Genomic DNA, 14,615 nt, shown 5'->3' with positions numbered 1-14,615 from the left:
AAAAATAAAATAAAGCCTTGGTTTTCACTTCTTTAAATGCAGCACAATGCCTTACTGGCTGTGCTTTTACTGTGGTATCCTGCTGTAAACTTCTGCAAGGGAAGAAGCTTCTATTGATTGTACAGGAAATAGGGGATACGAGAGGAGACAGGACTTGAGGAAAGCAACTGTACTTCGGAATGAGCCATAGAAAAGAACTGATCAAAACTTGATTCATTTGATACAAATGTGTTGAAACTTACCTGAAGTAATACGAAAACATCGTCGAAGAGCAGTATTCTGTCATGGCCGGATCTTCCTGGAGAGACTGAGATGGGGATGTTTCTGCTTTCTTCTCTTAGCCTCCTCTCAGGGATGCGCAAAACATCCTGAGATGAAAAGATCATTTAGAGAGATTGGTATTGATTTCCTTACGTCAGGATGAGTACCACAGATAGCAAAAACTTTCATTTTGCTAGTTTACATGCAGGGTGAAAAAAAAACTATTTATATAGTAGGAGGCTGTGTGGTCTGTAAAGAAAAGGGCTTGTAACCAGGAGGTTCCCGGTTCAGATCCCACCTCAGCCACTGACTCATTGTGTGACCCTGAGCAAGTCACTTAACTTCCTTGTGCTCTGTCTTTCGGGTGAGACGTAATTGTAAGTGACTCTGCAGCTGATGCATAGTTCACACACTCTAGTCTCTGTAAGTCGCCTTGGATAAAGACATCTGCTAAATAAACAAATAATAATAATAATATAGCCTGTAGCCCAGGAGTTCCCAGACTTTCTTAGCATCCTGACTGAGAACCCCCTCCTGAAATAGGCAACTATATCACTGCACTTTATAGTTATAACATACATAAATATAGTTGCCTATTTTGCTCTCCTTACAATCGCTGTATAATGGTACATTAAGGTACGTGATCCCCTCGGTCTGGAGAACATTTTTTTGTTAGCATCATTTGGGAGAGACAAAGTTTGTATGCGAGAAAACCATCTTGCGGCCCTCGGTTTGGGAACCCCTGCTCTAGCCTAAAGTCCAGAATCAGGATGTCTATAAGCAAACATTGATGCACATGCAGGGTAATGTGAACATTTAGTAAGTTAATAATTTTCCTACTGTACTGTATTTTGAATTAGAAACACTAAAATGATGGTTTGTGAGCCATTCATGTTTTTTTTTGTTTTTTTTTGCGGATTTAAGTTTGCCCTGCTGTCTTTTGCCCCTAATTAATTATAACTCCAAACACACTAATGCATTACCAAAATTGTTAAATTTCTAGAAGCCCTTTTTTATTGAGTCACATTTAGAATGTGTCTCTAGACGGTCTGATTATATGTCACCACAGAACAGGGTAATAACAAGGATGTTGTTGAACCCCACCCTTCTACACCTACCAGGCACATAAAAAAAAACACAGTCTGAAAACAAATTAAATATAAATAGCCTAATGTTACAACCTTCTAAAAACAGAGGTCTAGAGTAAAGTGTTGTTCATCAGATTTTAGACAGGCATACCGTTACTTTGCGTTCCAGTGATTTCCACAGGGCATTAGTGCCGGAGGCCTCATCCAGAACCTGGTTGATATACATCTGCAGGTCGACAAATCCCTTGAGAGCATCACGGATTACTTCACTGCTTGCGGTCTGAAACCAGGCAAAGGTTCTTTAATACAGTTTTATTAAATGTAGTTCAGTTTGTTAACTGACTATCAAACCACCCTCCCCAGATACCTCTAAGGTAGGCCTTAGTAAGTTGTCACAATCAACACCTCTAGCTCCAATTGTCTCTGCCGATTTACACATCCATCCCAATAAGTGTGTGGCTTGTCTAGACATACGTTAAACTTATCAAATTCCAAAATGCTAACAGCAGGTTTTATCCACCCTGCAGGTTTTGGGGGTTTGCTCCCTCCTTTGAGTTTCACATTGATGTTGCTTTATTTTCAGCTGAATAGTTTAGCACAAAAAAAAAAAACAGTGAAAACAATGTAACAGAACAGAACAGTACCTTATGTGTTGTTTCGTACAATCGTGTGAGGATGAGGGTGTATTGGTTCACCTGATCTCTGATTCTTTCGTGGAGGATCCTGTACAAACTAACTGACACTGAGTTTTCTGCTTTTTGTGAGTTGGTGAGAAATTTGTTTAGATTCACTTTATTCTTCTTAAAATAACAGCTGCAGATTTAAAACAATAAGACTGATTTCAGGAACAGCAACGGCCGTTGTAACAGTTTCATATGTGGATATATTAATGGTTTCACAATGGTATGAGCCAATACACAATGGTAGTAATTAGCAGAGCCATTATCATCGCAACATGTTTTGATTCACTGCCAGTATTTCAACAGTATTTTCTTACATTATAAGGAAGGGGAACACAGTTCCTCACAGAGGATCAAATAGAAATAACAATAGAAGATGTAATGTTCATAATTGTAAAACTGTAAAAGTATAGAAGGATTGCTATTACAAAGTTAGTCCTGTTAGAGACTGCAAGCTCAATAAAAAAAAGTGTGATTTTAAATTAATAATTTAATAATAATAATAATAATAATAATAATAATAATAATAATAATAATAATAATTAATTTAACTCCATACCTTGTCTTTTTGGAGAGATAATCAAACCCTTCAACCACCAAAAAGTTTGTAAAAGACGAGAAGTATCTGAAAAATAAGAAAAGGAAAGCAATCTGTTACTTTTGACTCAATAACACATGGTATAAGCAGCTTACTAGTTTTTAAGCAATTGCAAAAAGAGTCACTGAAAATGATTACAAGCATCATAAAAAGGTAAAGTGACTGTAAATTAAAGATCAAAATGAAATTTGAAGCTACTCACTCATTAAACTAGACAGCAATTACTTTTCACACATATAATAAAATGAAGGGTATAGGGTAATCATCCAACATTTTAGGGTACACTGAGCCTTTAAGGCTCTATAGTTTAACCCATTGTGAGTACTGTATGTCTCCTCCACCACGCAGTACACTGGGAGCAGAATAGCAGCAGAGTTAGTATTGGAGTTGGAGCGGCTGAAAAATCAAGATGGAGTAAGACGGATTAGGGCAGAATTATTTATTCAGGAGGGTTTGTCCACCAACACCCAGCTACCTCCAGACCCTCATCTCTCCCTACACCCCCACTCGACATCTCCACTCCTCCTTCACTAGAAGACTGGCTGTATTTTCTCTATGCTCCCCTGCCTCCAGAGCCCGCTCCTTCTCCACCCTCGCCTCGCAGTGGTGGAATGACCTTCCTACAGATGTCAGGACTGCCCAGTCCGGCGCCTCCTCAAGACTCATCTCTTCAGACAGCACCTGTAGAACTCCTCTTTTCCCTCTGGACACTTATCACTCTTCCTTAAATGCGCTTTACTTGCTCTTATCTACTCCCTATTTTACTGCATTTAATCCTGTACTTTAGAGTACTGTAATCTGTCACAAGTGTTATTTAATCTGTAGTATTTTGTATTTAACCATATCCTGATGTAACTATCACTGACACTGTTATCTGCTTCGTTATTGAATTGTATTTTGTCATACTTGTACTTGCTAGAACAAAGTCATTGTATTTTTATCTTGCTCTTAATTGTATTATTACTTGTACTGTGATTCTTGAAATGTATTTTTTACAAGACCACCAGCATTTTCCATACTTACTGTATGTAGACTTCCTGGACTCCTGTTTTGTTGCTGATGATATAAATGTCCTGGAGACTGACAGGCTTGTCTTGTTGTATCAACCGCTTTAATGTTTTACACATCTCCCCCGTCTGGTCCCAAAGAGCATGGAATTTCTCATTCAACACCAGGAGCTGCGTCATCTGGCTGTGCCATTTCTGATCAACCGTATCTTTAAAACAAATAGGACAAACAACTCAAGACCTTGAATTAAAGGTACAGTAAACTGATTTGTAAATGCACTTCAGTTCAGTTCAGTTATACAATTATCATAAATTAAACAGTTTAAAAGTACAGTTAAAGTGCATCTGCAGTGTAATTGAAATAAAAAAATGAAAATCTGACCATGCTGTCTCCTTAACACCAGTGCTACAGTGTGTATCTATTACATCTTGTTATGTTCTATGTCTTCATGACTCATGGCCCAACTCTCCATCCAGGGAAACTTTGCATTCTCAATGTCAATGATACTGGTAGTCTCCAGCAAGAGTAATAGGGGATAGATCTGTATAGAAGTGCTTACTGTGATGCAGGAGATGATGGAGGACATTTGTGTTTATATCAGCCAAGGAGTCCAGGAACGTCTTGTCAGTCTCCACCAGGGATCTGGCAGCAGATTTTTCCTTTAACAACACAATCCAGACATTTGAGGCTACTCTCATAATAGCTAACAGCATGTAATTTCATGAACATGTACACTTGGATATTCAAGCCTTGTTGTTGAACTTGGCTGGTGGCCCAAGTTATAGTATAGTATATAGATCTTATTATTCTTCAGTTACCCCTACTGTATATGAAGCTTAGGTTGCCTCGTATTCTTTAGTCCTTCTGATGAGTAAGTGGTGAGGTAATATTAAAATTAGGTATTTCAAATTGGGTAGAGGTTAAATCATTTTGAATGTTACATGGTACTGCATTTATTCAAAATGGTTCAGGGATAACCTCAAATATGAGAAAAAAAGATGAGTTTGTTAATTTAGTCTAGGTCCAAGTCCAGTTCTAAAAACCTGAGGCTAAATAATATAAGGTCTTGCAGAAATATACTGCATCATTCATTATTGCAATATTTAATTACTGTCCATTTTCTTATGTTCTTATTTGGTAGTTTTGGACAAAGTGTTTTTTACATAGTTATATAATGTGAATGGTACTTTGAAGTGGGATCCCGCTGGGTCAGGTGGAGAGGAAGAGAACGGAATGGAAAAACTTGTGGAGCGCTGGCTGGAACTGCCAGGATGCGACATGAGGACTGGCAGCAGGACGCCAATATTACCAGCAATTTTCATCTGGTCTTAGGAAGAAGGAATCTTAAAAAAAAGAAAGAAAAAACACACTTTAGACATTTTAGGTAAACACAACAACGTGATATCCAAGTTGTTGCCCTGTATTAGAATTATATAAGTGGTTCCCAAGCTATAGCCTTTAATAGCCCAGTGGTGACAATCAGTTCTCAAGATATATCATTGAAACTGTAAGCAGAACTACACTGACTGGGAAAAAAGGACATGTAAGTAAAATGAGTAAATCTGCAATGTATGAACATGTATGTGCTTTGAGAGCTGTGTGAAAGTGTTGTGCAACTATTCAGCAAACAGTCATGGGATCTCAGTGACTTTACCAGGGTGCCTGTGCAATTGGCTTGTGCCTCAAGATAGTGGCTACATTTACTAGTGTGTCCACCTAGGCAATCTTCTGGGGCCAGTTTTTCAAAACTTGATCCAGATTTTGTAATTCTATATTTTGTGATCAAGATTACTTTTATCTGGATCGTGTTGATCTGGTTTTTCAGAAAATGTCACTGTTGGACTACATTTATCCAGATTACAAATAATTACGATTATGAAATCTGTTTAAAATAAAAATTCTATCACAAAATATGGGATTACAAAATCTAGATCAGTATTGTCCAGATTACAAGTTTTGAAAAACCGCCCCCTGGGTCTTCAGAGCTATGCATTGTGGACTATTAAGTCCATTTGCACACTTTGGCTTGTCGATGCAAATGTCTTGCTTTAAATCAGCCACACTCTTTCATACATTGGCCGATGGACTGAATGTTTTTAGAAGACGAGATCTTTCAAACGTGCATAACATGCTATCAGATAGCAAAACATACTGTACCCGCAGTCTTTGAATCCTATTAACAAACAAAAAAGCTGACTATAGTAACACAATATCGTTCTTACCTGATGTGCAACAGTACTTGCATATCCAAGTATTGCTCATTCTTCTGGGTATCTTCAATCACCACAAGAGTAGGAATCCAAACGTTTACACTAGTCCCATCCGTAATTGATGATTAAAAAAATCCACCAGCAAATGAACTGCAACAAACAGAAAGGAACTTCTGTGTAAATGAGACTGATGCACAGAATACTGCATTGAACATTTTGCATACATGACTTACTGGAAGTGAAAAGAAAAAAAACACATTTTTATATAACAGCTGAATAAGGTGTTTGGATATTCTTGTAACTGTCATCTGGGCTACTGTACAGTACACTATGTTTTAAGAAAGTTAGTGTCAGCTTGGAGAACATCCTCTTTCTACTATAGTTTTCAATCTTTTGCAGGAGTTGCTTTTTTTTCTTACTTCAGTTCCTTTTTTGTTAACTTACTTGAATCCTTGTATTGTCTGAGGGATCTTTATGGCCTTTACGTTTGAGCTGTAACTAAAGACCAGATACACTTCAAAATACAGGCAAATTAACTGTATGAAACTCCAATATAGCACAAGTGTAAGTGACAGTGTAGCGACAGTGTAGTTAATGGACCTGTATTTGAAAGTACACCTGAGAAAACTCAGTTATTTCCATTAAGGATAAAGAGCTTAAAATAAACTTAATACAAGCCTGAACATGAAATCCATTTAGTTTAAAATGAAAAAAAGGAATTTTAAAAAATATGTTTTCCTACCTGTAATTTTAATGGGTTTAGACCTTGTGGGTGAATCTTACTTAAAATACTTAGCCTGGAGGACTGAGATAAGATGTTAGATTCTGGCTTAGCATTCATGGATGACTGTAAAATATTGTTTATATTTTGCAGCTGACACCAGTTTCTGTAAAGCTGAATGCGTTTTTTTTTTTTTCCTTTTCATTCAGACTTATTGACAAACAATCTAAATCTTTCTGTATTTCTCAACAGAGTGAAAATGCTGCAGTGGTTTTAAAAATGTATCTTTTTCAAAGCTTTTTATTCTGAAAAAAAAACCTGCCAATTTTACTGTATATATAAAAAAATAATAATAATTAAAGATCTACATATTATTATTATTATTACGTTTTATCATACAGGAGTTTAATCCTTGTACTGTTGTCTTGTTGCCGTCTAGCTTGATCTACCGTAAATGCCTGTCTAAATTTGTTTACTATCTTACTTACACACGGCAGATCCCATTTTAGTACTGGACAGCTGATATGTGACCTGGTTTTTGGTTGTGTTTCTACTCTGAGGCACCAACTTTTGGATGGGAGAGCTAAGCCAGGTATTATTTTGACAGTGCAATAACATATTATTTCTGAAAAAAAGTGGTATTTTGTGTTACCTACCTATACATAATTGTTTTAAAAACGAAAACAACAAGCATGTCATCCCCAACCACGGTTGTAAATGATGATGTCTATTAACAGTACAGAATAGCATAGAATAAGGAGATGGCAAAGAATAGTTTCATTACAATTGAATAAGTGCTATTTAAGACCTACAGTATATGTCATTTGGTATTAAAATAACTAAATGACAGTATGAGTGGATTAACTTCCTCTGTTTTCAAGGTACATGTAGAATTGTAAGTGTGACAGGCAGTTTTACAGACAGACTGACTTCCCCATATAGCTCCAGAATCTAATATTCTCAATAACTAACTAATGTTAATACCAAGTTGCATCCCACTTTAATAAGTGTTTTTACTAGACATATATGCCAAAATTTAAGTGTGACATATAAATGGACACATGTAGGGACAGGCAGACAACTCCATTTATCCCCAGAATCGAATGCTCTAAATAATGTTAATACCACTGTGGGGAGATAATAACTATTGCAGACAACCAAATATTTCAAAATGGTAGCCAACCTTCCAACTAGGACAGCATTTTACCCAGTTTTTGCAAAAAGTAAGTGTCAGTACCCAACAGCAAGGACTATACTTGTAGACATAATTAATCCATTCTGATTGACTGAGCACACCTCAGCATGTTATAATAAATATGACGGCCATACCTAAAACTTACTAAAATAGGAAAAGATTTAAGCAATACATTTAGTAATGGTCTGAAATTATTAACCAATAAACATCAAGGGAAGGAAAATGTTGCAATTTGTGACTGGTTTTTAGATGGAAAAATACATACTGCTACTAAATACTGAAACCGCACATAATAATCACAATTCACTGAAATAATTTACTTCTGTGTTATACACTTTGAATACTTATACTTGTGTGGCATTTTTCAGAATATTTATAAAGGCCCATGAATGAAAACATTATATCAACAAGTAATTCACAATGCCCAATTGATAAATCATAAAACATGATCTACAGTGTATGTACTAGCTCATTATTATACAGTATACTGTACTAGCTCAGACATTATAGTGCAACAGAAGACTGACGTGCATCATTTCCAAGTGATGCAAATCAACCCCAGGTGAGTTTCACTTGTGGGTTTTCATAAGCAAACAAATCAGGAGGGAATGGCTCTAAATATAAGGTAGGTGATTTCAACTTGCCTAAACATAACATACACATACTGTATAAATTAATCATTTTCACAATCTGCCCTTTTTAACTTCTTACATAACTCCCCACTCTACTAGGATTGGATGACAATGCAACGTGCTCTCTCGCAGTAAAGGAAGAGGGTGTATTTAAGGTAATTGTCCCAAGCAAATTACGTGAAACTTATTCAACACACCCCTGTCCTTTTTAGCATTAAATGACTTCCAAAAAGATAATTATCAATAATAATGCGATTATCAATAAATAAAAATGGTACAATAAATAACCATGGCACCAAGAATGGGGGTGTCTTACTGTGTAAATGTTTAAGCAAAAGCTCTGGGTACAGTTGCTAACCTGCTGGAGGGCGGATGGGAAAGATCAAGCTGGAGGATGCATGATACCAGGTTCTGCAGGAGCATTTCATATGCCACGGACGTACATTGGGAGCCATGGGAGCACATCAGGACATTGCAGGAGTGTGTCAACACAAACCAAGGCAGTAGTAAGAGAGGGAGATACTGATCAAGCTTTGAAGGTAGATCGGGGTGCACTTGGGTATGCGGCTACTTAAATAGCAGTGTAAGCAGCAGTCACAGAGTGGCTGCTGTTAATAACATGAATTTGGTGACCATGGGAGCCTGTGGATCCACAACTCCACAGAAATACACAGACACACCCCTCCAAACTTACTGAGATGCACTGGATCAGGGGGAGAGGAGGGCCTGTGTTAGACTCAGCACCACTGTGCCTTGAATGAAGCTCTGCAGCGTGTACCCCCAGATCAGTATGCGTGTCCACTTCAGAGAAAGAAGCACCAGTGGAGGATGTACAGCTGCACTCATAACCCAACAACCTATCCAAAGTCAGAAGGTCGTATACATTGAAAGCATACAGTATTTGACTAACATCCAGAAACTCTGCATCAATCGAGGGGCACTAGTTGGCCATTCGACAAAACAGAGTAAATTGCAAAAATGTTGTTCTAACTGCTCAGATGACAGTTGAGCGTTAGGATTAAAGGGTGTTGACAAGAACGGTAGTGCTCAAGGGTGTTGGTCCTGAGTTCTGGGAATAATCACATTAATTAACATTGAAAGCTTTTGGCTTCTATTACCAGAAAGGGAGGGTCACTAGGTAAACAAGCATTCACTCTCAGAAACACAATGGGACACATACAGGGAATAGTGTGGAAGTGAATGCCCAATTTAAAAGTTTTACTTATTTTTTTTCAAAGTACTGTATTAATAAAACTGCTATCCTACCATTCACAATTGAACTTTTTTATATCAGCATGTTTCACATATACAGAGTGACAACTGGTGGGGTGTACTATCTCCATTAAAACCAGTGCTTTTGTGCCCCTCAATGAAAAAATGTAACTACAAACCGCCAATATAAAAATGAACAACAGCATGTGTGTTTGGGAAAAATGTCAAAAATAATCACTGTTAAAATTACCTCTATGCAGAAAGTTGTTCACACTCTTTTGATTCTACTACAATAATTCCTCTATGAAAATGTGCTTTTCATTAAAAAAAAGAAATTGGGACTCAAATTGGGTCTTAAATATGTCAGACTTCTTTAAAAACACAGTGTGGCACACTACATCTTTAAGAAACATGCTCTGCCTTCAGTGGCTGACACTGCTATTCTTAGTCTGGAGACTGGCATTCTGGCAACTGCTACAATAACAGCACAGACTAGCTTAAGGCAGATTCTCAGGTTACAAAAGCAGGGCTAAACTTGTGGAAACTGCTCCCAGATGATTAACGTTTCTTTCTTTCTTTACACTTTATTTGTAATATTAAATAACCATGACTTTACTGGTTGAGACTGGGATATCCAATTTAGGTTGGTGACGTGTGGTGAGGCAGGGTTGACAAGGACGGCAAATTTGTTTTAGAACGTTAAACAATAGTTACAAAACTCCAAGCACTTCTAAAATAGAGTGCACTAACAGCAAACTGTTACAAACCAGTACATTCACAGATAAATATACATTATCAAATGCATGAGTTGATAATCATTTTTAAAGTGCCATCAGTCAACTATTTTTGCCTCAAGTAATTGCGTAAATGTATTTGGACAGGTGACTGGAACACTTGTGATGCGGGTTACAAGAACAAACTTTTTCGCCGCTGGCTACATGGTGTTAAGAGGCACTGTCTCGTCATGCCTGTGAAGTTGCAACAGCAGACGTTGTTGCTCGCACACGAGGGGCACAAAGGAATCGTAAAAACGAAACAGCAATTAATGGAGATGGTTTGGTGGCCTAATATTGATAAGGAAGTTTAGCTACTTATCAAAGCCTGTCATGCATGTCAACTAGCTGGACAGCCATGAAGACCAGAACTGACAGTACGTTCTGAAATGCCAGAAGTACCGTGGGAAAGTAATTGCAGTGGATCTATGTGGACCATTTCAGTCAGGCGAACATTTGCTAGTGAGTGTGGATTACTATTCCAGATGGGTGAAAGTAGGAATTCTGAAGAATACTTTGTCTGTGACCATTATTAGCAGCCTGTCTACACAATACGTTTGCCACCCACGGTTTGCCTGACGTTATCGTTACAGGTTACAGGTTACCATGTCTATTGAATTTAAAAAAAATTCCGAGAGAAAATGCGATCCTGCTTCAACAAGCTACTTCATACTGGCAAGCTAATGGGGAGGTAGAGAGCCAGAACAGAACTTTGTCTAAAGCTATCAGAGCAAAGCATTCCAAAGGGAAAGGTTGCCGTTAAGAACTGCCTGTATTCCTTTTAGCTTACAGAAACACGCCACATTCAGTGATGGGGAAAAGCCCAGCTGAATTATTGTTCAGTCAGAAGCTGAGAACAAAGTTTCCTCAATCTGATTAATTTGTCAACAGGTATCATCAGGATGGAAACCAGAGCATTGATTGCAACAAGATAAAGCATATATAGATAAATACAGAAGCGCAGCGTATTGCCACATACAACCAGGAGACAGAAAACTACTTCAACAACCAAAATGCAACAAGCTATCAACTACATATGAACATGACCCTTATTTCGTTGTGGAAGAGGAATGGGAACTCTGTAACTCTAAATAAATAGTTGCCCGTTGGTTGAAATTATTTGTCATTACATTCCTTTTAATTAAGACACACTTGATAGCAACAAGGGTAGAAATACAAGTAACAAATATTAACGCTGAAGTGGGGGTGGAGCTGCCAGGGGCCTGTTTAAACATCATAGTTATCTCACGGAGCGTTACAGCAGGCAGCACAGAGCTGGTCCCTTCCAACAGGTTAGCTGGGTGTAGAGAAGTGCTTTCTTCAAGTCTTTTTTAAAATTCTTCTGTTAAAATATCCTCATCTAAGTAAAACGTTAAGATAGAAGTGTACTTCCATGTTTAAATATTTTGCATTTTGTGAATATCAATCAGCATTTTGTAAACAGTGTTTGTTTTAAAGGAGTATGCATAGCTACAGTACACAGTATGTATTAGCACGTCACAATCAAAACATATATACTGTATATATATCTTAAAAGCTTGCTACACTTACTGTATACACAGGTACAATTGCTATTTTTACTGTATAAGCCAGTACCTTGTGAAAAACGAATTTACTTGATTTGGCTCATAAGATGTGCTGGGCCAACACACCAAACAGTGCATTAAATCAACATGCTGTGCAGAGGCTTGTATGTATTACCTAATGAAATTCCTTGGCTCCCACTCTCACACACACCTTATTTCTACTATCATAAGCAGTGTGGAAGCTGGCATACACAACAGTACAAGCCTAATTCCTGTTTCTTCTTATACTGTACACATGCATCGAGTGAGCAGAAACAAAGCAATGACCCTACCAATTACTTGGAAGTCAACCAGGTTGCTCAATAGAAAGAAAAAAATCTAATTTTGAAAAATACTGTACAGCATTTGGCAATGACCTGACACTGTGAGTCAAAAATCCCATTCCAGTTAAATATTGCTAAGGGCTTCTACCAATACCTTTCAGCAGTGGGAATAACACTGCTATTACCTGAAGCATGAGGCACAAGTTTAGTGACTTAAGCAAAAGACTAGAAGCCAGGAGATCTCAGAGCAGCCGCTGATCCGTAGCGTGACTTGGGACAGTCATCTCATCCTTTTCATGCTTCAGTCATAAAACTGGATAGAATTAGACTCCTATTGTGAATGACTTTATGGGTAAATATACATGTGTGTGTTCACAACCAATAAAAGAAACACTGTAGGAACATAACTATAGTTTAAAAACACAAGTTCTCCTTTAAATTCTACTGACTGCCAGGATCGGCGAGTGACAGGTCAACGGGACCCTGTCACATATACTACCCCTACTTTAAAAGTCAACACTCCTGCTAGTGACCCTCACAGGTCACTGAACTTGCTTGTGATACAATTGAGCACACCAAGGAGACTGAATGATGCTGGCAGATATGCAGCAGAGAAAAACTTGGTTCTCATCCCAGTGAATGTTTATTTTATATTTTGATTACATTTGAATCACTGTGTCTGTTTTAAAAGTAAGGAAATGCATAAGCCTGGGTAAATCCTGGTTAAGTAAAAATAAATAAATAAATAAATAAAAACAGGTCAAATATTTTCCTTACTGTTAGATAAGAAAACTGGAATATTTTTTCAGCCACTTTAACTGTAAAGTTACAGTTTAATGAATGCCTAGTGACAAATCTTTTCTTGAAAAAAAATAGTGCCCTCAAAAATTATAAAACTATTTTTTTTATATATTTATTTTCCAAAAGCATATTTGTTACCACTGTTTTTTAAAAAATAGACACATACATACAAACATAATTTAAATTAGATTAGAAAACATACAAAAATAGCTAAAATGCTTTTAGAGAATATTTCCATTCACTAATAGAGAAACCAAAGTATTTATGAATTACACTTGTCTTGAGTGTTGCAATAAACCATGGCTTTTATGAAATAATGACAGCAAGTGAAAGCAAACATTACAAAGCGAGTAATAATTAACAGTACACTGACACTTCCACATGGTAAAATAAAGTTTTTGTCCTACCGGCTGCTGCTGTTTGTCTTATATTTCCCTCTCTGTGTTTGGGTGTTCCATGTTTACTGTAAATGCCCAGCTCTAGTAACCACTCAGTCTCTTCTCTTCCCGAATCAAGTGACCTGCTTCTGAATAGAAAACAAGGAAGTCAAGCAACCAACTGACAACCTTCCCAAGATGCTTTGCAAACATTCCAGGACCACACACAAACTGAAGGCTATGCCTTTATAGCTCCTGCCAGCACTGCACTCCCCACTTTGAAATTCTGAACTGCAACTGCAAATAACTCCCAAATAAGATCCAAGTATAAGAGTTCAAGGTGCAATCCTCTATAACTTTTCTTTTAAATGCTAGTTGAAATCTGTGAACACCTGATGAAAGTGATTCAAACAATCACAAATGTCTCATTTAGCCCCACCAATCACTGTGGAATTCCTTGGCTTGTTATGTCAACACCTGGATTTTTCAAAACAGCAATAGCTAATGAAAGGGAGTGATTGACAGTGCATATTGCGAGACACAGAGAGAGATAGAACCCTATTCATTGAAATGGGCACATTCTCCAGAAAGTTCCGCCCACTCCTTCACTACCACACTGCAAGAGAATTGTAAAAGACAGAATTTTATCTTGTTTTTACAATAATGGTCTTTCAATTAATAGATATTGTAGAAGGTGACAGCTAGTGTTTCCACCTGTAAAAAAACAAACAAAAAAAAACAAACAAAAAAAAACTTTTTTTGAATGCAGTATTCAACAACAAACACTGCAATAACAACATTTTGTAAACTACAGTATTGTTAAAGTGTTTCATGATAGAGATTCTGTGTGACTATGACTCTGATGTGGAACAACATGCAGAGCCCAAATATCAATAAACACATAATGTTAGGTTACTTACGTTACCGTAACCCTGGTTTCCTGAAAGAGAAGACGACCACCAAAACATTACTTATGGGATATGCCTCCTATTGGTAGGTATTCACTGAGCTCTTTACATCAGAGCTGCCGATAGGCCCCTTCCTGGGGTGACGTCTTCAATCCCGCCTACCGAGGGATTAAACAGTCAACCCACAGAAGCCATGTTCTCTTTTTGCATCGATGCGAACCAGGGTTGTGTTAATTAACCTAACATTCCCTTTCAATTCGAAGACGACCACCAAAACCTTACTTATGGAAAAGTATACCAGA

General features: G+C 37.4%; 1 protein-coding gene across 6 annotated transcripts in view; it reads right to left on the bottom strand.

Moving 5' to 3' along the window:
* The window catches only part of LOC117400280 (ALS2 C-terminal-like protein), a 31,813-nt gene extending 18,221 nt beyond the window's left edge, over nt 1-13,592 (bottom strand). For 2 of the 6 annotated variants that reach the window (XR_009328543.1, XM_033999990.3), the window contains exons 1-9: nt 13,436-13,585; nt 5,858-5,995; nt 4,823-4,978; nt 4,195-4,294; nt 3,651-3,843; nt 2,589-2,654; nt 1,994-2,162; nt 1,501-1,629; nt 243-368 (exon numbers count right to left, since the gene is read on the bottom strand). Coding sequence is in view for 5 of the 6 variants with exons in the window: in XM_033999990.3 (XP_033855881.1) it covers nt 243-368; nt 1,501-1,629; nt 1,994-2,162; nt 2,589-2,654; nt 3,651-3,843; nt 4,195-4,294; nt 4,823-4,957 (918 nt within the window). In the remaining variant the exon portion in view is untranslated. Of the gene's footprint in view, nt 1-242; nt 369-1,500; nt 1,630-1,993; nt 2,163-2,588; nt 2,655-3,650; nt 3,844-4,194; nt 4,295-4,822; nt 4,979-5,857; nt 5,996-6,289; nt 6,344-13,435 lie in introns of all 6 variants that reach the window. The other 4 variants (XM_059022959.1, XM_033999993.3, XM_033999992.3 and 1 more) reach the window with 4 other exon arrangements.
* Between the last annotated feature and the right edge of the window lie 1,023 nt (nt 13,593-14,615).

Source organism: Acipenser ruthenus, chromosome 4 (genome assembly GCF_902713425.1).
Source record: "Acipenser ruthenus chromosome 4, fAciRut3.2 maternal haplotype, whole genome shotgun sequence".
NCBI classification, from domain to species: Eukaryota; Metazoa; Chordata; class Actinopteri; order Acipenseriformes; family Acipenseridae; genus Acipenser; species Acipenser ruthenus.
This window is presented reverse-complemented; position numbering and strand designations above follow the sequence as displayed.